General features: G+C 38.2%; 1 protein-coding gene across 4 annotated transcripts in view; it reads left to right on the top strand.

The window, feature by feature from the left end:
- TMEM87A (transmembrane protein 87A) overlaps positions 1-22,013 on the top strand; it is a 74,320-nt gene that overhangs the window by 32,742 nt on the left and 19,565 nt on the right. For all 4 annotated transcript variants that reach the window (XM_071214134.1, XM_071214135.1, XM_058294009.2 and 1 more), the window contains exons 7-10: positions 1,193-1,310; positions 18,704-18,765; positions 20,545-20,728; positions 21,865-21,964. In XM_071214134.1, coding sequence (XP_071070235.1) covers positions 1,193-1,310; positions 18,704-18,765; positions 20,545-20,728; positions 21,865-21,964 — 464 coding nt within the window. The remainder of the gene's footprint in view (positions 1-1,192; positions 1,311-18,703; positions 18,766-20,544; positions 20,729-21,864; positions 21,965-22,013) is intronic.

Here is a 22,013-nt window from a genome sequence, read left to right as displayed (position 1 = left end):
ATAGATACAGAAGAGCGTTTGACAAAATGCAATGCCCTTTCATGATAAAAAGTTGACAGACTAGGAATAGAAGGGATCTTCACCCTGATAAAGGTCATGTCATTTAGGTTCTTTTGTTATTAAAGTAAATTTAATAAATGTATAGCTGAAGTATTGTTTAATTTACCTTGTTTGGCACTTTGGATTTGTATTGTGGGAATAAAATTTTTGGACAGTTGTTTAATGTTTTCTTGGATTGTAGAATCTTTGGGGAATTTGACTAAAGATATGGCTCTCTAGGAAAATGTATAAATGTGCAAATTTGGTGTCCACTTTGAGTGGTTTCATAGATCAATGTAGATATCCAGAAATCCCTAGATAAATGTTTTTCCTTTAAAAAGCAGAAGATAATTTGCAAGTCTTAGGTCAGTAGTACCTCCTTTGAGACATGAGAAGAAGAAACCAATTATTTTCTAGTTACCTTTCTTTTCCCTTTGTATCTTAGTTTACTGGTGTGAAAGTTAATAGTCCATCCCTAGCATGTACGGCCGCAAATCCTTCAGAGGATTTTTGCTAGAGTTGTGTATAAACTCACTGACCATGAGGGATCAAATTCTTCCTGAGTACTCAGGTCTATAAACATAGAGGGTGTTAACTTGACTTTATTAACTTTGGGGGGCACTGACTCTTTCTGTATACATGTACTAGCCCAGGACTACGTTTTGGATACAAATGTGAGACCATGTCAGCAGAAATTCTGTTAAGTCTTGGGAAGGCATTGAGGAAAGGGAATTAGATTAAGGAATTGGTGTTTGTAATTCATTTTTACTGATGCCATTATGAGTTTTAAGTGATTTAAATCTCCTTAGTTAGTTTAGGACACCTGTGTAAAATATAACCTAATACCCTGGCATGGTTTAGTTAAACACAACTTCAATTTAATGCGTTTAGTTGGGGTTTTCCTGATAATAAAAATGGTAAAATGTATAGTTTTGTTTAGCAAGATATAAGATGTCTTGGCTTTCAGTAATTTATAATCTCACATACTTCATTGTATACATTGGATATCTGTTTTGTTGTGTGTACTGTTTTAAAGGATGAAAGTGAAGGAATCTACCCTGTCTCTGGGCAGATTTCTTGAGCAAAATTTTCATATTGTATTACTGTTCTAAATTCTTAAGACTTGAAGAGTTGATCTGTTTTTCCTCTCTAGGCAATGCATGAACCATTGAAAACTTGGCAAGATGCACCATACATTTTTATTGTACATATTGGTATTTCGTCTTCAAAGGAATCATCAAAGGAAAATTCACTAAGTAATCTTTTTACCAGTAAGTTCAGTTCATTTCTTTTTAACATTTGTGTTATTATCTAGTTGCATCATGGGTAACAGGTAGTATAAAAGTGCTTTTTAGAGAGGAAATAATTTGTTATGAATGTTTGTTGTGAAGTAGAGAAATTGAGGGGGAAGAATTAACGTTTTTTTCCCTGTACCCAGTATGTACTGGCATAACACAGTCCTAGGCATTTCATATGCTTTCTACTAATGTATTACACAAATTAGATTTGGTTTTTCTTCATTTGATCACCTGGATTTTTTTTTTGTTCTTTTAAATTAGTATTCTCAGTATTTTGAACTAGACTTAATCAAAACTTGGTCATCCTGCTTGCTTTGGTAGCACATAAACTAAAATTGGAATGACATAGAAAATAAGCCGGGGGTACCTAATTTTTTTTTTTTTTTGAGGTACTGGGGATAGAACCCAGGACCTTGTACATGGGAAGCAGGTGCTCAGCCACATGAGCTATATTACTCCCTAGTTTTTGAATTAGGGAAGTTGTAGGTTTATTGAAGAATCATGCAGAAAATACTGAGTTAAAACTTAAATTTTAAAAATTTATCTTTGGTAATTTTTTTAATGTCTCAAAATTTTTTCCTAGCATCTCCTTTCCAGCATTGCTAACCAGTTCATGGAGTCAACATCATCATCCATTACCTGGATTTTTACAATAACTTTTTATCTGGTCTTATTTTATGTGGTTTCTTTTCTGTTTTTGTTTTTTTTTTTTTTCCTTCTTTGCAGTTTCCTTTGCTCTCAGGGATTCTCAAGTTCACTATTGACTAAGAACAGTGGTGGCAGCCAGTGTTATCTTAACTCTGACTACTACTGGCAGTTTTGGCACATTTCACCATTAAGTATGATTGCTATAAATTTTTCAAAACACTATTCGTTTTAAGGATGTTACTTTCTATTTCTAATTTACTAAGAGTAATTCCCTTTTTTATTAAGAAAGAGTATGCGGTGCTATCAAATGCTTCAACTGAATCAATTAAAATGATCATATAGATTTTCTCATTTAATCTGTGAATTTGGTACATTGTGTTAATTTGTTTTTTTCTGTTAACCATCCTTGAATTTCTGGAATACTGCTACAGTTGGCCTTACTCACACACGTTCTTACTCACACTCACATACATCCACTTCCATTCCTGGGTCTTTTTTTTCTAGTATTTTATTTAGAGTTTTTTAGTCTGTTCAAGTATGATTGGCTTATGATTTTTCTTTTCTCATACTTTTCTTCTACTGGTTTTGTCATCCAGGTGAGTCTTACCTAATGAAATGAGGGGTGTCCTCTTTTTTTATATTTGGAACAATTTATGTGAGATGAGGACTTATCTGTTCTTTGAAGGTTTAGTATAACTCACCTGTAATGTTGTTTAGGAAGGATGTTTAGTTTGGTTTGGTGTGGTTTCAGGTACATTTTAAACAATTGATTTATTGTCGTTAGTAATAATAACTGTACTTAGGTTTTCCAGGTTTCTTTGAGTCCATTTTTTTTTTGGAGAAATTGTTCGTTTTGTCAAAGATTTAAAAGTTATTGTCATATTTTAAACTTTTGTTTAATTTTTAAAAATTTGAATCTTTTGCCTTTTTTCATTTTTAATGTTACTTTTATAATTTGCTAGAGGTTTCTAGAATTTTGTTTTATGTTTAATCTCAGTGAACCAGCTTTTGTTTTTGTTAATTTTCCCTGCTGTTTGTCTATTTCATTAAGTTCTATTTTTATCTTCATTATTCTTTCCTTAAAGTTTATTAAGTTTCCTATAAGTTTAAATTTTTTCCTTTTATGATTACTTACTTTGAGTGCTTAACTGCCAATCCAGAAATAAGTCTTATAATGCCTCATAGTGATATAGAGAGTATAGCAGATCTAGACAAATCGGTGGCTGGTCTATCACAATTTCTGGTCACAAGACTGACTGTATTCTACTGTCTGTGTAGGCCCATTGTTTTCTATTGATTAATAGTCCCAGGTCAGATTGGCCAGCAGTTGTTTTTTTTCTTCCACCCTTTCATTGATCAGTATGTAAGATAAGCCCTGCTCCACTCCATCCTGTTCCCATGTTACCCTCTTTATGTATCCAGCTGGGCTTTGGTCCCCTTTTCTTGGAATCATACTAATTTTATAACTCCATAGGATCTGAACTCCCAACAACCACATCCTACTTTTGGGCCCAGAGTCCAACATGACCGTGGATTCAGTCTCACACACTGTCTGAGTTTCTGTTCATCTGTGATTCTTGGAGATGTTAATCTTGTTTTTGAGCTTAGGTTCTTTTGATTTTCTCTTTTTTTGAGTTTTATACATCTGTTGTTTGGAGCAGAGGAGGTACATTAAAGCATGGACTTAACTATACCATCTGAAAGCCCTAGAATTAATTTTCTAAAATGGTTTTATCATCTTAATTCCCTTCATGAAAACCTTTAAAAGCTCCATTACCTCTAAAATGTCTGCATTTTGCAGCAAAGCTTATAAAACTCTTACAACCTAACGAATTTTACCTATTGCTGCCTTGTATGATCTACTGTATGATACCATAGACAATCTCAGACTAAATGTTCTTTAACTATGCTGTGCACTTTCACAGCTATCTTTGTTTATGTTATTTCTTTGGCCTGGAAGCCTTTTTACTTTTTCCTGGAAAATATATACTTAACTACTGGGTCCAGCACAGAGGAATAATTCTCTGTGTTGCTTTCTAATTCCCTGCTAGATTCTAATCCCCTGGAGAGCAGAAAACATCTTATTAATCTTTTTATTTCCTGTGTTTTCCATAGAGCCTGTTTTGTAGTAAGTGCTCAGTAAATATGTGTTACATTTTATTATCAAGCGGGAGTTGGCAATTTTTTTCTCAAAAGAACCAGATAGTAAATATTTTCTTTATGGCAACTTGCCCAACTCCACCATTGTAATGCAAAGGCAGCCATAGACAATACATAAATGAATGGGTATGCCTTTTTCTTTACAAAAAAAAGTTTTGTAAGCTTACTTAGAAAAACAACTTGAGGCCCTGTCTCATACCTTATATAAATAATAAGAGCCAGAACTATCAAACTCCTAGAAGAAATCACAGGGAAACATCTTTGGGACCTTGTGTTAGGCAATGGTTTCTTAGACTTTATACCCAAAGCACAAGCAACTAAAGAAAAAAGTAGGGAGTGGATGTAGCTCAAGCAGCTGACCTCCCATCTCCCACATGGGAGGTCCTGGGTTTGGTTCCCAGTGCCTCCTGGAAAAAAACAAACAAACAATAAGCAGAACAAATGAGAAAACCAACTCAGGGAAGCTGACGTGGCTCAGTGGTTGTGCGTGGCTCAGTGGTTGTGCGTGGCTCAGTGGTTGTGCGGCTGCTTCCCACATCTGGGGTTCTAGGTTCAATCCCCGGCCCCCGGTACATTAAAAAAAAAAAAAAAGGAAAAGAAAAAAATTGATAAACGGGACCTCATCAAAATGAAAAAACAACTTTTGTGCCTCAAAGGACTCTATCATGAAAGTAAAATGACGACCTACACAATGGGAGAAAATATTTGGAAACCATCTACCTGATAAAGGTTTAGTATTCAGCACATATAAAGAAGTCCTTCAGCTTAACGACAAAAAGACAACCCAATTTAAAAATGGGCCAAAGACTTGAATTAACGTCTCTCTCCAAAGAAGATACACAAATGACTAGAAAGCATATGGGAAGATGCTTGACATCATTAGCCATAAGGAAATGCAAACCAAAACCACAATGAGATACCATTTCATACTCACTAGAATTTCTGCTATTAAAAAGATAGAAAATAACACATGTTGGGGGGGTTTGGAGAAATAGTAATACTCAATCATTGCTGGTGAGAAAATGTGAAATGGTACAGGTGCTGTGGAAGACAGTTGAGCGGTTCCTCAGAAAGCTAAGTATAGAACTACCATAAGACCTGGCAGTCCCACTATTTATCAAAAATAATTGAAAGCAGGGATTTAAGCAGCTTTTTGCACACTGATGTTTATAGCAGCAGCATTCACAATTGCCAAAAGATGGAGGCAACCCAAGTGTCCATTAACCAATGAATGGATGAGCAAAATGTGGTATATACATAAAATGGAATATTCAGCATTAAAAAGTAATGAAGTTCTGATTCATGTGACAACTTGGATAATTTTGAAGACATCATGTTGAGTGAAATAAGCCAGACATAAAGGATAAATAGTACATAATCTCACTGGTTTGAAACAGAGTCAGAATCTAGAAAATAGGTTATCAGGGGATGGGTTGGGGATTTTTTTATTTAAAAATTTTTTTTTATTGGAGAAGTTGCGGGTTTACAAAACAATCACATCAAATACAGGATTCCCATATACCACCCTATTATTAAGACCTTGCATTGGTATATATAATTGATGAAAGAACATTTTTATTGTTATATTTTTTACTATATTCCATGGTTTAACTTATGGCTTACTGTATTGTTAATTCCATGGTTTTTTGTTTTTAATTTTATTCTAGTACCATATATACAACCTAACATTTGTCCTTTAACCACATTCAAATATGTATTTAGTTAATTACTTTCACAATGTTGTCCTCTGTTACCACCATCCATTACTAAAATGTTTCCATCATTCTAAATAGAAACTCTGTGCAGGCATACCTTGGAAATACGTTGGGTTCAGTTCCAGACTTCTACAATAAAGCAAATATCACAATGAAGAGAGTCTTATGAATTTTTTTGGTTTCCCAGTACATATAAAAGTTATGTTTACAATATACTATAGTCTATTAAGTGCATTTGCATTATGTGTAAAGAAAATGTACATACCTTAATTTAGAAATACTTCATGGTCAAAAAATGCTAACCTTCTTCTGAGCCTTCAGTGAGTTTGCAGTCTTTTTGCTGGTGGAGGGTCTCGCCCAATGACGATGGGTGTTGACTCATCAGGGTGGTGGTTGCTGAAGGTTGGGATGACTGTAACAGTTTCTTAAAATAGACAACAGTGAAGTTTGCTGCGTCAATGGACTCTTCCTTTATAAAAGATTTCTCTGTAGCATGTGATACTATTTGATAGCCCTTTACCCATGATAGAACTTTCAGTATTGGAATAAATCTTCTCAAAATCTGCCACTGCTTTGGCAAATAATTTTATGGAATATTTTGAATTCTTTTTGCATTTCAACAAAATTCATACAATCTTCACAAGTAGATTCCATCTTGCTGCTATCAGCTCAACAATAGGTTGGCTCGAAGGGAAGGCAGTGCAGAACTTAAAGGACCGAGAGAGACACAAGAGAAGAGATGAAGATGGGACCAGGGAACTCACATCTTCTGGAACTGAGAGCCTCAACCCTAGTTTCTACATCATATTTATTAGGAAACTATGAAGTTGCTGTTTACTACTGCAACATCGTCTACAATAATAGGGAACAACTACAACATCTACAACAGGGCAACAACATCTCCAATAGAACAGGTGAAACTTTTTCCCACATTTCCCCCTTTTGTTTTTGCTAAGTCTACACAAATGACATTTCACTAATTAACAAAGCTTCCTGCATGATATTTTCACTTTCAGATTTGAACCATACTCATTAAATTTTTTCTCAATACATTCAACAAGGTACATTATATATATCACTTAGAGTTATCAGATCACTTAAGTACACAATATGTTTCATTATTAAAGTTCTGATTAGTATTCAAGCATTTTATACATAATCCATAACTGCAACAATAAACAATAAGACTTCCAACTAGCAGACATTTAATAAATAGACTTTCATTACTCATGGGCTTAAAGATTACCAACTAACAAGGCCATGTAGGCCAGTACTCGATATTAGTGCTGGCTACATCCAGTTCACAGACTAAGTCAATATAAACTCTGTTAACATGAGAAAACGTATTTATCAATTACAGCAGAGAATATAGTTTGTCTTACCCAAACATTTGAGAATTTGATTGAGCAGCAGGGACCTTACAGCTTGTCCCAATTGCTTGCCTCTTCCAGGCCCTTAAAATACTGTTGTCTCTGATGTTTCTTAGCAGGGTCACTGACACAGGTTTCTTCTATGCATCCAGATTCATTGCCATCAGGCCAGGGCAGAAAGCCTTGAAGAACTGCAAAAGTCCATTGTGGACCTTTTCACATAGTTTTTGCACTTTTTGTTTTCATTCAGGCTTGTTTTACTTTTTACAAAACACATCTCAGTGGATACTACCACAATACTTTTATAACTTTCCATATGCATACTAGTTCTGTCTCTCATATCTCCATATTAACCATTTTATTTTAGTACAAAATACACCTTGTAACATTTCAGTTAGCATTCCCACAAACTTTTTATCTTTTTCAATAATCACTTTTACGTCTTTCATTTTATCCTTCCTTTCTCTCTTTTTTCTTCTTTTTTCTTTTTTCCTTCCTTTTCTCTTAATCTTTTTCTTTTTTCCTTTTTTCCTTTATTCCTTCCTTTTTTCTTTTTTCATTTTTCTCCTTTTCTTTCTCCTTTTTTTCCTTTTTCTTTTTTCCTTCCTCTTTTTTCTTCCTTTTTTTTCTCTTTTTTCCTTTTCTTTTTTCCTTTTTTCCTTCTTTTTTCCTTCCTTTCTCTTTTTCCTTCCTTCCTTTCTCTGTTTCTTTTTTCACACACACTGAAACAATTACAACACACACTGACATTGAACAAACAAAAAAGCATTTCCAAATCTGTTAATCTAGAATTTCTTCATTGCTTCCTTTTATAATACATTTCTTTTCTGGTTTTCCCCCTCAATTTCCTTTATTTTATTTTATTTTATTTTATTATTTCTCTCCCCTTCTCCCCCTTCCCCAGTTTTCTGTTCTCTGTGTTCATTCACTGTGTGTTCTCTTTCCACTTGTATTCTTGTCTGCAGCACCGGGAATCTGTGTCTCTTTTTGTTGCATCATCTTGCTGCATCATCTCTGTGTGTGTGTGTGGCACCACTCCTTGGCAGGCTGCACTTTTTTGTGTGTGCAGAATGGCTCTCCTTATGGGGCGCGCTCCTTGCGTGTGGGGCTCCCCTATGCAGGGGACACCCCTGTGTGGCACAGCACTCCTTGCGCGAATCAGTACTGCACATGGGCCAGCTCATTACACAGGTCAGGAGGCCCTGGGTTTGAACCCTGGACCTCCCATGTGGTAGGTGAACGCTCTATCCATTGGGCCAAATCCACTTCCCTCAATTTCCTTCTTGATCTCTTTCTGTCCCCAAGCTATACTTGCTTTATGATGCAATGCTTGAACAAGTTATGTAGTTTAAATACTTTGATGTAAAGCCATTGTAGTCTTCGGAATGAGACCCAGCCTTGCAGTTTCCAGCATCTGTCTCTCCGTCTTCATGACCGGAGATTCTGAGTTTCACAGGAAGTTTTGTAATCTCTTGGCTTTCATGGTATGGCTTTATCCGATGAGCTTGTACCCACACAGAACATTATCTGTCTCTTGGGGAAATACAAGCAAACCCTCGAGAACTTTGAAGACTTTCCAAACCACTTGGGGCTCTGCACCGTTACACCAACTTCACTTTCGCTTGAGGCAGTCCTTCTTCCCTTTCATTCCCTTTTCAGGCACCAGTTGCTGTGAGCCTTCTTCCCTTCGAGCCCCATTTTGGGTGCCAGTTGCTGCAATCTGCTCAGCAATAGGTTGGCTCAAAGGGAAGGCAATGAAGAACTTACAGAAATAAAGGACCGAAAGAGAGACAAGAGAGGAGATAAAGATGGGACCAGGGGACTCACAGATTCTGAAACTGAGAGCCTCAACCCTAGTTTCCCCATCACATTTATTGGGAAACTACCAAGTAGCTGTTTGCTATCAGAACTGCAACATCATCTACAATAATAGGGAACAATTGCAACACCTACAACAAGGCAACAACATCTACAATAGAAGAGGTGAAACTCTTTCCCACACCATCTCAAGAAACAATTTACTTTGCTCCTCCGTAAGAAGCAACTCCTCACCCATTCAGATTTTGTCATAAGATTGCAGCAATTCAGTCGCAGTCTTCATGCTCTGCTTTCTAGTTCTCTTGTTTTTTCCACCACATCTGCATTTCCTTCTTCCACTGAAGTCTGGAACCCCCTAAAATTATCCATGAGGGTTAGAATCATTTCTTCCAAACTCCTGTTCATGTTGATATTTTGACCTCTTCTTGTGAATCACAGATGTTCTTAATGGCGAGTCATTTCCAGAAGGTTTTCAGTTTACGTTGCCCACATCCATCAGAGGAATCACTATCTACAGCAGCTATAGCCTTATGAAATGCATATGTTAAATAATGCCACTTGAAAGTTGAAATGGCTCCTTGATCCATGGGCTGCAGTGTTAGTGTTGTGTTAGCAGGCACAAAAACAACATTCATCTCATTGTACATCTCCATCAGATCTCGAGTGCAATGAATCATAATTTTTTTTTTAAGAATTTATTGATTTATTTATTCCCTCCCCCTTGCCACTTGTGCTTGCGGTCTGTTCTCTGTCCATTTGCTGCACGTTCTTCTGTATCTGCTTGTCTTTTCTTATTGTCTTCTCTTTAGGAGGCACTGGGAACTTATCCCGGGACCTTCTGATGTGGAAGAAAGGCACTCATTCGCTTGAGCCACCTTAGCTCCCTGGTTTGTTGTGTCTCTCACTGTCTCTCCTCTGTGCCTCTTTTTGTTGTGTCATCTTGTTGCACCAGCTCTCCACACCTCACAGGCCAGCCAGCTCTCTGCAGCAGTTTGCTTTTCACCAGGAGGCCTTGGGAATTGGGAAATGGTTGATGGGAGCCCAATAGCTTGAGCCACATCCACTTCCCAGCCAGGGATCTTTTCATTGTACTGACGGCACATGAGGAGGTTCCTTATTCAGTTTCCGGCAGGGTTCTAGGAGCATCACTCAGTTACAGTTTTCCAGGCAATGGATTGCCAAATGTAGATGGAGAATTGTTGGATTCCTCTAGTTCTTGGCTATGATGCATAAAAGAATTTATGAACACACCAGCTTAGCTAGACCAGTAAAAAGAATTTATTTGGCAAGTGGTGGAAAGAACAGAGCTTGCTGAGAAATGGGAGAGAATTACAGAAATACACACCAAGATTTGGTGTGGGCTCCTCTAGGCAGAGAGAGCCTGAACCATAATATTTTGAAAGGATTTTTTTTTTCCTGAGCAGTAGGTCTCAACATTGGGCTTCAGATATTCAGTAAACCATGTTGTAAACAGATGTAATATTATCCAGGCTTTGTTGTTCTATTTGTGGAGCATAGGCAGAGAAGATTTTGCATAATTCTTAAGGGCTCTAGGATTTTCAGAATGGTAAATCAGCATTGACTTCAGCTAAAAATCACCAGCTACACTAGTCCCTAACAAGAGAGTCAGCCTGTCCTTTGAAGCTTTGAAGCCAGCCACTCTCTTCTCTTGCTATGAACGTCTTAGATGGCACCTTCTTCTAATAAAAGACTCCTCTGTGTACACTGAAAATCTCTTTAGTGTAGCCACCTTCGTCAGTTATCCTTGCTACATCTTCTGGATAACATTGACACAGTTTCTTCTACATCAGTACTTCACCTTGCACTTTTTTTTTTTTTAAACAAAACAATATTGAAGTAGATCATTCATACATGAACTTAAATGAACACGTAAGTGTATAGTAAAAGTTGTGAACTGCATGAACTTACATGAACACGTAAGTGTATAGTAAAAGTTGTGAACTTAGAAAACAAACATACAAAACATCATTCAGGGCTCCCTTTTATCGCCCCACCAAAAATAGTTTGCATTTTTGGGAAACATTTGTAGCAATTATTAAAGAGCATCATTAAAGTATTGTATTATTACTAACTATATTCTGTATCTTAAATTTGGTCTATTTTCCCCCCAACTCATCCTATTATTTATTTTGTTCAAAAAACCGTACAGTTTTATCTAAAGTGTACAAGTAGTGGTATTTGGTATAATCACCAAGTTGCACGTTATCATCACTTCAGTGAATATTAGAGCTTTTTTGTTACTCAAAAACACAAAACAAGAAACAAACCACTATCATACCTGTATGTTAGTGCTACTAATAACAAATCCTTTGATGTGCTTTCACCGTCTCTCTTCATTTCCAAACGTTTACGAACAACTTTTTACCAGTTCTGCAGATTAAACCTCAGCTTTCCATTCTCTAACCTCATCCTATTTTCTGGTAACGTGTATTCTAGCTATTAACTCCATGAGTTTGCTCATTATAGTTCATAATAATGAAATCATACAATATTTTTTCTCTTGTACCTGGATTGATTCACTCAGCTAGTGTCCTCCAGGTTCATCCACATTGTCATAATGCTTCACTACTTCATTTCTTCTTAGCTGAGTAATATTCCATCGTGTGTATATACCACAGTTTGTTTATCCATTTATCATTGTTGAACACCTCGGTTGTTTCCATCTTTTGGCGATTGTGAATAATGTCACTATAAACGTTGGTGTTCAGGTTTCTGTCTGTGTCACTACTCTCAGTTCTTCTGGGTATATATCTAGTAGCAGTATTTCCAGGTCGCATGATAGATCTATATCTAACTTCCATAGGAATTGCAAAACACTTAGTAGTGACTGAACTATTCCCACCAACACTGAATAAGCATTCTTATCTCTCTACATCCTTCCCAACAATTGTAGTTTTGTTTTTTTAATAGTGGCCATTCTAGTAGGTGTGAAATATCTCATTGTAGCTTTGATTTGCATTTCCCTAATAGCCAGTGATATTGAACATTTTTTTCATGTTTTTTTTTCCATTTGTGTTTTTTCTTTAGAAAAATATCTGTTCATGTCTTTTGTCCATTTATTAATGAAATCATTTGTCTTTTTATTGTTGAGTTGTAGGATCTCTTTAAATATCATGGATATTAGACCTTTGTGAGATATGTAATTTCCAAATATTTTCTCCCACTAAGTAGACTGCCTTTTTAACCTCTTCACAGAGTCCTTTGAGGTGCAGAAATGTTTAATTTTGAGGAGGTCCCATTTACCTATTTTCTCTTTTGATACTAATGCTTTGGGTGTAAGGTTTAAGAGACCCCCACCTACTGCAAGGTCTTGTAGATGTTTCCCTATATTGTCTTCTAGGAGTTTTATTCTTCTGGCTTTTATGTTTAGGTCTTTGATCCATTCTGAGTTGATTCTTATCTAGGGAGTGAAAAAGGAATTCTCTTCCATTCTTTTGGTTATGATATCCAGTTCTCCAAGAACCATTTGTTGAAGGGACTGTACTATCCCAGAAGAGTGAACTTGGTAGGCTTATAAAAATTGAGTTGCACATAGAGGCAAGGGTCTATTTCTGAACTCTCATTTCAGCTCCATTGATCAGTATGTCTGTCTTTATGCCAATACCATGCTCTTTGTCCACTGTAGCCTTATAATACACTTCAAGGTCAGAAAACACAAATCCTCCAATTTTATTATTTTTGGCTATTTGGGACCCCTTTCCCTTCCAAATAAATTTGGTAATTGACTTTCCTATTTCTGTAAAAGAGGATGTTGGAGTTTTGAATAAAAAAATCAGTTTGCATAGAATTGACATTTTCAGGATGCTTAGTCTTTCAATCCATGAACATGGAATGTCCTTCCATTTGTTTGGTCATCTTTGATTCCTTCTGGCAATTTTTTGTATTTTTCTGAATATAGATCCTCCCCCACCCCTCCAAAGATTTATTTATTTATTTCTCTCCCCTTCCCCCCGACCCTGGTTGTCTGTTCTCTGTGACTGTTTGCTCTGTCTTCTTTGTCCGCTTCTGTTGTTATCAGCAGCACGGGAATCTGTGTTTCTTTTTGTTGCATCATCTTGTGTCAGCTCTCTGTGTGTGTGGTGCCATTCTTGGGCAGGCTGCACTTTGTTTCACACTGGGTGGCTCTCCTTACGGGGCGCATTCCTTGTGCGTGGGGCTCCCCTACGCGGGGGACACCCCTGCGTGTCAGGGCACTCCTTGCATGCATCAGCACTGTGCATGGGCCAGCTCCACACAGGTCAAGGAGGCCCGGGATTTGAACCGCAGACCTCCCATGTGGTAGATGGATGCACTAACCACTGGGCCAAGTCCACCACCTCCTTTTTTTTAAAGATTTATTTTTATATATTTCTCTCCCCTTCCCCTGCCGCCCCCCACCCCTTGTCTGCTCTCCTGTGTCCATTCGCTGTGTGTTCTTCTCTGTCCGCCTGCATTCTTGGCAGCACTGGGAATCTGCGTCTCTTTTTGTTGCGTCATCTTGCTACATCAGCTTTCTGTGTGTGCTGTGCCACTCCTGGGTGGGCTGCACTTTCTTTGCACAGGAACACTCCTGTGTGGTATGGCACTCCTTTGTGTGCGGCAGCACTGCATGTGGGCCAGCTCACCAGTGGGCCAGGAGGCCCTGGGTACAAACTCTGGACCTCCTATATGGTAGGAGGATGCTCTATCAGTTGAGCTACATCCGCTTCCCTGAATATAGATCCTTTACATTCCTATTTAAATTAATTCCTAGATATTTTACTCTTTCTGTTGCTATGTAAATGGAATTTTTTTCTTGATTTCCTTCTCATCTTGCTCATTACTAGTGTATAGAAACGCTATTGATCTTTGTGCATTGATCTTGTATCCTGCCACTTTGCTGAACTCATTTATTGGGTCTCATAGCTTTGTTGTATCTATTTAGGGATTTTCTAAATATAGGGTCATGTCATCTGGGACTAGTGAGAGTTTTACTTCTCTTATTTGGATGCCTTTTATTTTTTAAATTTTTGCTATTTTTTTCCCTCAGTTTTATTTATTTCTTGTCTAATCTTTGTTCTTTCTGCTTACTTTGGGATTGGTTTGCTTTTCTTTTTTTTTTTTTCTGTTTGTTTCTTTTAAAGATTTTTTATTTATCTCCCCTTCCCTCCCAGTCCCCCCCCCCCACCCCCATTGTCTGCTCTCTGTGTCCATTTGCTATGTGTTCTCCTTTGTCCACTTGCATCGATGTCAGTGGCACCGGGGATCTGTGTCTCTTTTTGTTGCGTCATCTTGCTGCGTCAGCTCTCTGTGTATGCGGCGCCACTCCTGGGTGGGCTGCACTTTTTTCACGCTGGGCGGCTCTCCTTGCAGGGTGCACTCCTTGTGCGTGGGGCTTCCCTACACAGGGGACACCCCTGCGTGGCATGGCACTCCTTGCACACATCAGCACTGCACTTGGGCCAGCTCACCACTTGGGTTAGGAGGCCCTGGGTTTGAACCCTGGATCTCCTATATGGTAGGCAGATGCTCTATCAGTTGAGCCAAATCTGCTTCCCATTGCTGTTCTTTTTCTAGTTTCTCAAGTTCAGTTAGATCCTTGATTTTAGCTCTTTTTTAATATAGGCGTTTAGGGCTATAAATTTCCCTCTCAGAACTGCCTTCACTGTATCATATAAGTTTTGATAAGTTGTGTTCTTCTTTTCATTTGTCTCCAGATATCTACTGATTTCTCTTGCAATTTCTTCTTTGACCCATTGATTGTTTAGGAGTATGTTGTTTACCCTCTATATAGTTGCAAAATTTCCCCTTTCCCTCCTATTATGGATTTCCAGCTTTATTCTGTTATGATCAAAGAAGGTGCTTTGTATAATTTCAGTCTTCTTAAAATTTTTTTTTAAAGATTTATTTATCCCCCCCCACCTGTTTCTGCTCTCTGTGTCCATTCGCAGTGAGTTCTTCTGTGTCTGCTTGTATTCTCATTAGGTGGCTCCAGGACCAATTCTGGGACCTTCTGGAGTGGGAGAGAGGTGATCATTCTCTTGCACCACTTCAGCTCCCTGGTCTTTTTAAATTTGAGAGCTCTGTTGTGGCCCAACATGTGGTTTATCCTAAAGAAGGATCCATGAGCACTTTAGAAGAATGTATAACCTTTAGATTTGGGGTGTAATGGTCTGTAAGTCTGTCAGGTCCAGCTCGTTTATCATATTGTTCAGGTCCTCTCTTGCCTTGTTGATCATCTGTCTGGTTGTTTTATCTCTTTATGTGAGTGGGGTGTTAAAGTCTCCAACTATTATTGTCGAAATGTCTGTTTTCCTTTCAGTTTTGCCAGAGTTTGCCTCATATATTTTGGGGCACCCTGGCTGGGTACGTAAATAATTATGACTGCTACTTATTACTGGTGAATTCCCCTTTTATTAATATATAATGGCCTTCTGCATCTCTTAATCACTTTTTAAATTTAAAGTCTGCTTTGTCTGAAACCACTATAGCTACCTCAGCTGTCTTTTGGTTGCTATTTGCATGAAATATCTTTTTTCAACCTTTCACTTTTAGTCTGTTTGCATCTATCTGCTGACAGCTGTTGAGTCTCCTGCTGACAGCATATAGATGGCTCATGTTTTTTTATCCATTCTGTCTGCCTATGTCTTTTTTTTTTTTTTTAAGATTTATTTATTTATTTAATTGCCCCCCTCCCCCGGTTGTCTGTTCTCTGTGTCTATTTGCTGCGTCTTGTTTCTTTGTCTGCTTCTGTTGTCGTCAGCGGCATGGGAAGTGTGGGCGGCGCCATTCCTGGGCAGGCTGCACTTTCTTTCGTGCTGGGCGGCTCTGCTTACGGGGTGCACTTCTTGCGCGTGGGGCTCCCCTACGCGGGGGATACCCCTGTGTCGCACGGCACTCCTTGCGCGCATCAGCACTGCGCATGGACTAGCTCCACACGGGTCAAGGAGGCCCGGGGTTTGAACTGGGGACCTCCCATGTGGTAGACGGACACCCTAACCACTGGGCCAAGTCCGTTTCCCTGCCTGTGTGTTTTGTTTTGTAATTTAATCCATTAACATTCTTTACTTCCTTCAGCCATTTTATCCTTTGACTTTCATATCATATCTTATTGTCCATCTTTTTACTTTTTTGGTTACCCATTCTGATAATTGTCTATCAGAACTTATCATTGGAGTACGCTGTGCTTTCTGGACATGTATCATGTCTTTCATGAGAGTTGGGAAATCTTCAGTCATTATTTCCTCAAATTCTCTTTCTGTCCCTTTTCCCTTGTCTCCTTCTGAAATTGCCATAACACATATGTTGGTGTGCTTTATGTTATCATTCAACTCCCTCAGCCCCTGCTCAATTTTTTCCACGCTTTTCTCTCTCATCTCTCTTGTCAGTTTCAGTTGTTCCTTCCTCCTCACTGCTGAGTCTTTATTCCATGATTTCAAATTTGCTGTTGTCTACCTCTATTGTATTTTTAATCTCAATTATTTCTTTCATTCCCATAATCTGTTATTTTACTATCCAAGGTTTCAGATATTTCTTTATATTCACCTAGTATCTTCTTACTGTCTTTTATTTCCTCAGCCACATTGTCCTTCAATCCCATTATTTGATTTAGGAGATTTGGATGAATCTCATTGATTAGCTGTTTCAAGTCCTTTGTCTTGTCTGGAGCTTTGATTTGTCCCTTTGCCTGAATCATTTCCTCCTTTTTCTTTGTATGGCTTGTATTTTTGCTGATGTCTAGGCATCTGATTCTGATGCTGAGTTTAATCTGATGTTCAGTTTCTCTCTTGCCCAGGAATTTACAGTTTAGTAGCTCTGTGCTGCCACTGTTCTTTGACTTTTGGTTCAATTTGTGCTAGATGTTTAGGATTGCCTCTGTTAACTGCCCAAACCAGGGCTAAGGACCCAGTAATGGGGTGCAGGCCAGTCAAAAGTCTTGGACAGTTTGGCAGTAAAGTCATCTGCTTGCCTCTTTTATTGTTTCCCTTTTTTGTGCACTTTTCTGGTCTGGTCAGCAGATGGTGCTCTTTGGCAGACCTCCCAGCTCAGTCCCCAGATGCCCTTAGGAGGAATGCCTTCAATGTAACTCCTCAGGCAGTTGTCAGATGCAGAAGCACTGTCCTCAGGGCTAGCCAAGTCTCAAAAACCAACTTTCTGAGAAGTTGTTCTCCACCTTTGGCAGGCTGCATCCTCTCTCTACCTCCTCAGCAACCAGCCTGGGGCAGTAGGAATGGTGTTCGAGAAGGCAACCTTCCTGCTGGTTCTCAGTGCTGGTTCTCAGTGCAGACAATGTTGCGGTCCCACCTGGCCTGAAAGTGTGTGCCCCTCCAGTGCAGCAGACCAACTTCCCTGACCAAAATCTGAGTTTGCTGTAGGCTGTGTCCCTCCCTTTCCCGTCTCTGAGGTCCACCTTGTACTTTTAGGCTATGGAGCCGGCTTCTTTCCTTAAATCTCTGCCAGGTTCAGCCTTTTCTCCTGCAGCTTCCTCTCTTCTCTCAGCGGTCATAGAATTGGAGATAGGGCTTTGCCCTGGATTAGGCTTTGATTTTAGGGAATATTATAATTTGGTCTTCTATCCAGACCACTCAGACTTCCCTCATATCAGCAATAGTGCTTTTTGTTTTCTTATCATTCATGTGTTCACTGGCGTGGCACTTTCAGTTTTCTTCAAGAACTTTTCCTTTGCATTCACAATTAGCTTACTGTTTGGCACAAGAGGCCTGTTTTGGTTTTCAATATGCCTTCCTCATTATAAGCTAAATTATTTCTATCTTTTGCTTTAAGGTGAACCCTTAAGAGACTGTTGTTGTGTTAATTGGGCTAATTTCAATATAGTTGTATCTCAGGGAATAGGGAGGCACAAAGAGAGGGAGAGATACAGAGCAGTGGCTGATCAGTAGAGCAATCAGAATACTCAGAGCATTTATTAAGTTTGCCATCTTAAATGGGTGTTGCTTGTGGTGTCCCTAAACAATTATAGTAGTAACATTAAAGATCAATGACCACAGATCATTATAACAGATACAATAATAATGAGGAAGTTTGAAATATTGTGAGGTTTACCAAAGACAAATGATGAGCACATGCTGTTGGAAAAATGGCATCAATAGACTTACTTGACACTTGGTTGCCGTAAACCTTCAGTTTGTTTAAAAAAAAACAAAGTATCTGTGAAGTGCAATAAAGTGAAGTGCAATAAAAACAGGGTATATCTGTATATTTTAAGCCACAACACCATATTTCCTTTCCCCACCCCATCTCCTTTATTCTAGATTATGACTCTATGAGATTGTTTATTCTAATTATTTCATATCAGTGAGGCCATACAATATCTGTCCTTTTGTGTCTGGCTTATTTCTCTCAACATGATGTCTTCACGGTTCATCCATGTTGTCACATGAATCAGAACTTCATTCCATTATGGCTGAATAATATTCCATTGTTTATGCCACATTTTGCTCATCCACCTATCAGTTGATGGACACTTAGGTTTCTTCCATCTTTTGGCTGTTGTGAATAATGCTGCTGTGCGTATCAGTGTGCCATGCCAGGATTTAAGTGGTTTAAAGTAAATGATCCAATACAGTTTTCATTATTTTCACTAAACAAATATAAGACAATGCTCTTGTTTACTTTATGCATTTTTAAATTAATTCTGATGATTTTGTTTTGGTAGTGACTGTTGAAGTCAAAGGTCCTTATGAATACCTCACACTTGAAGACTATCCATTGATGATTGTAAGTGAACTTAAATTCTTTAACCTCATGATTAAATGAATTTAGCTTAAAAGACTGTCAGGTTTCCTATCAATATTCTTTTAAAATATTTGTTCCTGAGCAGTTCAGAAAATAAGTATTGCTTCTAGTTCTAGACTTAAGTTCTTATTACAATGTGAGCTAGGAATGGTTAGTGAACCTCTGTACCTCGTTTTCTCATCTAAAATGAAGGAGTTGATGACCTGTGGAATTTTAGAATTGCAAAATACCTCAAAGAATGTCTCTCATTTCTCTAGAATCCAAAGCAGGGCTCTTTTTTTTTTTTTTTTTTACTACAGCCCTATAATTTTTGATCCCACTTAAATAATTAAATGATGAAGTTTCCTTGTTTTCATTCTATGAGTTTGTGTGTCATCTAGTTTCTGTTTAACTATTGTCCATTTGTGTGTTAATCTATTTTCTGATTTTTTTTGTACTCTTCCTCCTTTCCCTTTTATAGTTTTCCCATTTCATTGTATTCATTGCCTCCAGATGCACGCAACTCTACCATGCCTGTTTTCCTTCTCAGTGTTCTTTTCATTTATGCACCTTACAATAGTGAGCTGAAACAGGTCCTTTAGTAAAGGAAAGCAGTCGCTTTTGAGAATAATTCCTTATGAAGTATCCCCCTGCTCAAGAGGAGACAATTCTTTTGTGTTAATTAGTATTGAATTCCAAAGAAATAAAATGATTATTTTAAAATAGAAGTTACTGTATTTTTTCTGTCTGTGTAGTTTGCTAAGACTATATGGAGATAGAAAATCAAGATACGTGGCTTTTACAGACAAAGTAGATACAACCCCAGGTTGGTTCTTCTGAGGGCTACAGAGACCCACAGCTTCTGTGGTCATGGCAGATGGAGTTCAGTGCCATGTCAGTTGGCCCTACTTTGGCGTTTGTGTTTCTCTGTGATGGCACTGGACTCAGATGTTGTCTTTGTCCACAAGCCTCTCCTGTTACTTTTAATGGATCTGCAGTTGGTGCTGGGGTTTAGTGTATACTCAGGGGACCTGAATCTCTGGACTGACCATGTGATAAAAAGGCCCCTGAGCCTCAACAGACTTACAACTCCTACATTCTGGTTTATTGGACTTACTCCACTCAGCAAACATGGAGGTGAAGAAGGTCAATCACCACACCAGGGAGCTAAGAGTGCCTACAACTGAAAGCAGGAGAATTGCATCCACCATCCATGTGGATGATATAGATGTGGAGTGGACACAACCATTCTAAGGTCCACAGGATGGATGAATAGAGTATGAATTAGAGTGGACATACTGATATACTATTCATGAACTATTGATTAGTAATCGAAGAAAATGTGGCATTGGTGTGGAGAAAGTGGCCATGTTGGCTGCTGGGGGTAGGGAGTGGGAGGAAGAGATGTGTTGTGGGGGCATTTTCGGGGGTTGGAGTTGTCCTGGGTGGTGCTGCAGGGACAGATACCGGACATTGTATGTCCTCCCATGGCCCACTGGGTGGACTGTGGGAGTGTGGGCTATGGTGTGGACCATTGACCATGAGGTGCAGCGGTGCTCAGAGATGTATTCACCAAGTGCATTGAATGTCTCATGATGATGGAGGAGGTGGTTGTTGTGGGGGGAGGAGTGGGATGAGGGGGGTGGGAGTATAGGGGGACCTCATATTTTTTGAAGGTAACATTAAAAAAAATAAAGACAAAAAATAATAATTAAAAAAAAAAAAGATACATGGCTCTTTGTCCTAATTCTCCTTTTTATTTTTTACCCACTTGGATGACAGTTTTTCATGGTGATGTGTATAGTGTATGTCCTGTTTGGTGTTTTGTGGCTGGCCTGGTCTGCTTGCTACTGGAGAGATCTCCTGAGAATTCAATTTTGGATTGGTGCTGTCATCTTCCTGGGAATGCTCGAGAAAGCTGTATTCTATGCAGAATTTCAGAACATCAGATACAAAGGAGAGTCTGGTATGTAACTCAAAAATGTTTGCCATTTAGTATGATGACAGTTGAGATAAATAAACAGTTTCCTAAGGTCAATGTTAATTAAGTCTAGCTTTTACATTACTTAGTTATTAGAGTATCTTCAGTAGAATTGCTTGATTGTGACTTTTGTTTTTAATGTTGTAACTTATGGGTTCAGTGATGTAAGAGTTATTTTACTGAAAAATATTCTTAAAAGTTATTTTAGGGAGCAGGTGTAGCCCAGTGGTTGAGTGCCCACTTCCCACATATGAGATTCCTGGTTGAATCCCCAATGCCTCCTAGAAAAAAAAACTTACTTTAAACAGTAGTGGTCATTTTGGGAAAACTATTACCATCATGGGAAATATTACCATCTCAGTTATTATTGATTTGTAAGGGACCATTATTTTCTACATATAAGAAAGAAATAATGTCAATTTAATTGTAAGATGTCATTGATTTTAAGAAAAACCCTGATTCTAAGAAGTTAATATGGGTGGGGGGAAGAGTGCATCTAAGGATTCACAAGCTACAGTAATATGAAGAAAATAGAAGGGTGCTTATGGTTTACTAAGGTAAATTGATAATGACAAATAATTTTGTCAATTTTTTTGTGATCTTCACTTCTCTCTCATCAGACTGTTTTATGAACAGTAGTTATTATTCCAAGATATACTAATTAAATCTTCTCTTGGTCTTTGAAAGATACTGGAAATAGTAGATGTGAAAATTGAGTTGAAAACTATGTGTATATGTGTTTTGTGCTTTTCTATGTATTAACTATATTTCGCAATTTTTTAAAATGGGGGGAAAATATCCGTAGATGTTATAACCTGTTCATATAGGTAAGGTATTCTGTAAGATGTTTTTTTGGGGGATGGGATGGAGTGGGAATGGGGGCACTATTGAATTTGAACACACCAGACCGCTATACAGAATGAGCAAGATCACAAATGATACCAGCTTGTGTACTTGTAAAAATTGTAGAAGTTTTTTCATTTTTTTCTTTTTTTAAAAATTAGGACTAAAACTCCTGCAAATTTTGAAGATAATTAGGGATCTGTATTCTGGCACTAGATTCGTGCCTTTTGCCAAACCTAGATTACAGAGCCCCCTCTCCTTTTCTTTTTTTCTGACAGTACAAGGGGCCCTGATTCTTGCAGAGCTGCTTTCAGCAGTGAAACGCTCACTGGCTCGAACCCTCGTCATCATAGTCAGTCTGGGCTATGGCATAGTCAAGTAAGTAGTAATTCCTATATGGAAATTGAAATGCTTGTTATGTTGAAAT

The sequence above is a fragment of the Dasypus novemcinctus genome, chromosome 3 (assembly GCF_030445035.2).
Source record: "Dasypus novemcinctus isolate mDasNov1 chromosome 3, mDasNov1.1.hap2, whole genome shotgun sequence".
In the NCBI taxonomy this organism is placed as follows: domain Eukaryota; kingdom Metazoa; phylum Chordata; class Mammalia; order Cingulata; family Dasypodidae; genus Dasypus; species Dasypus novemcinctus.
The sequence above is the reverse complement of the archived record's forward strand: the minus strand, read 5'-3'. Positions and strand labels throughout refer to the sequence as shown.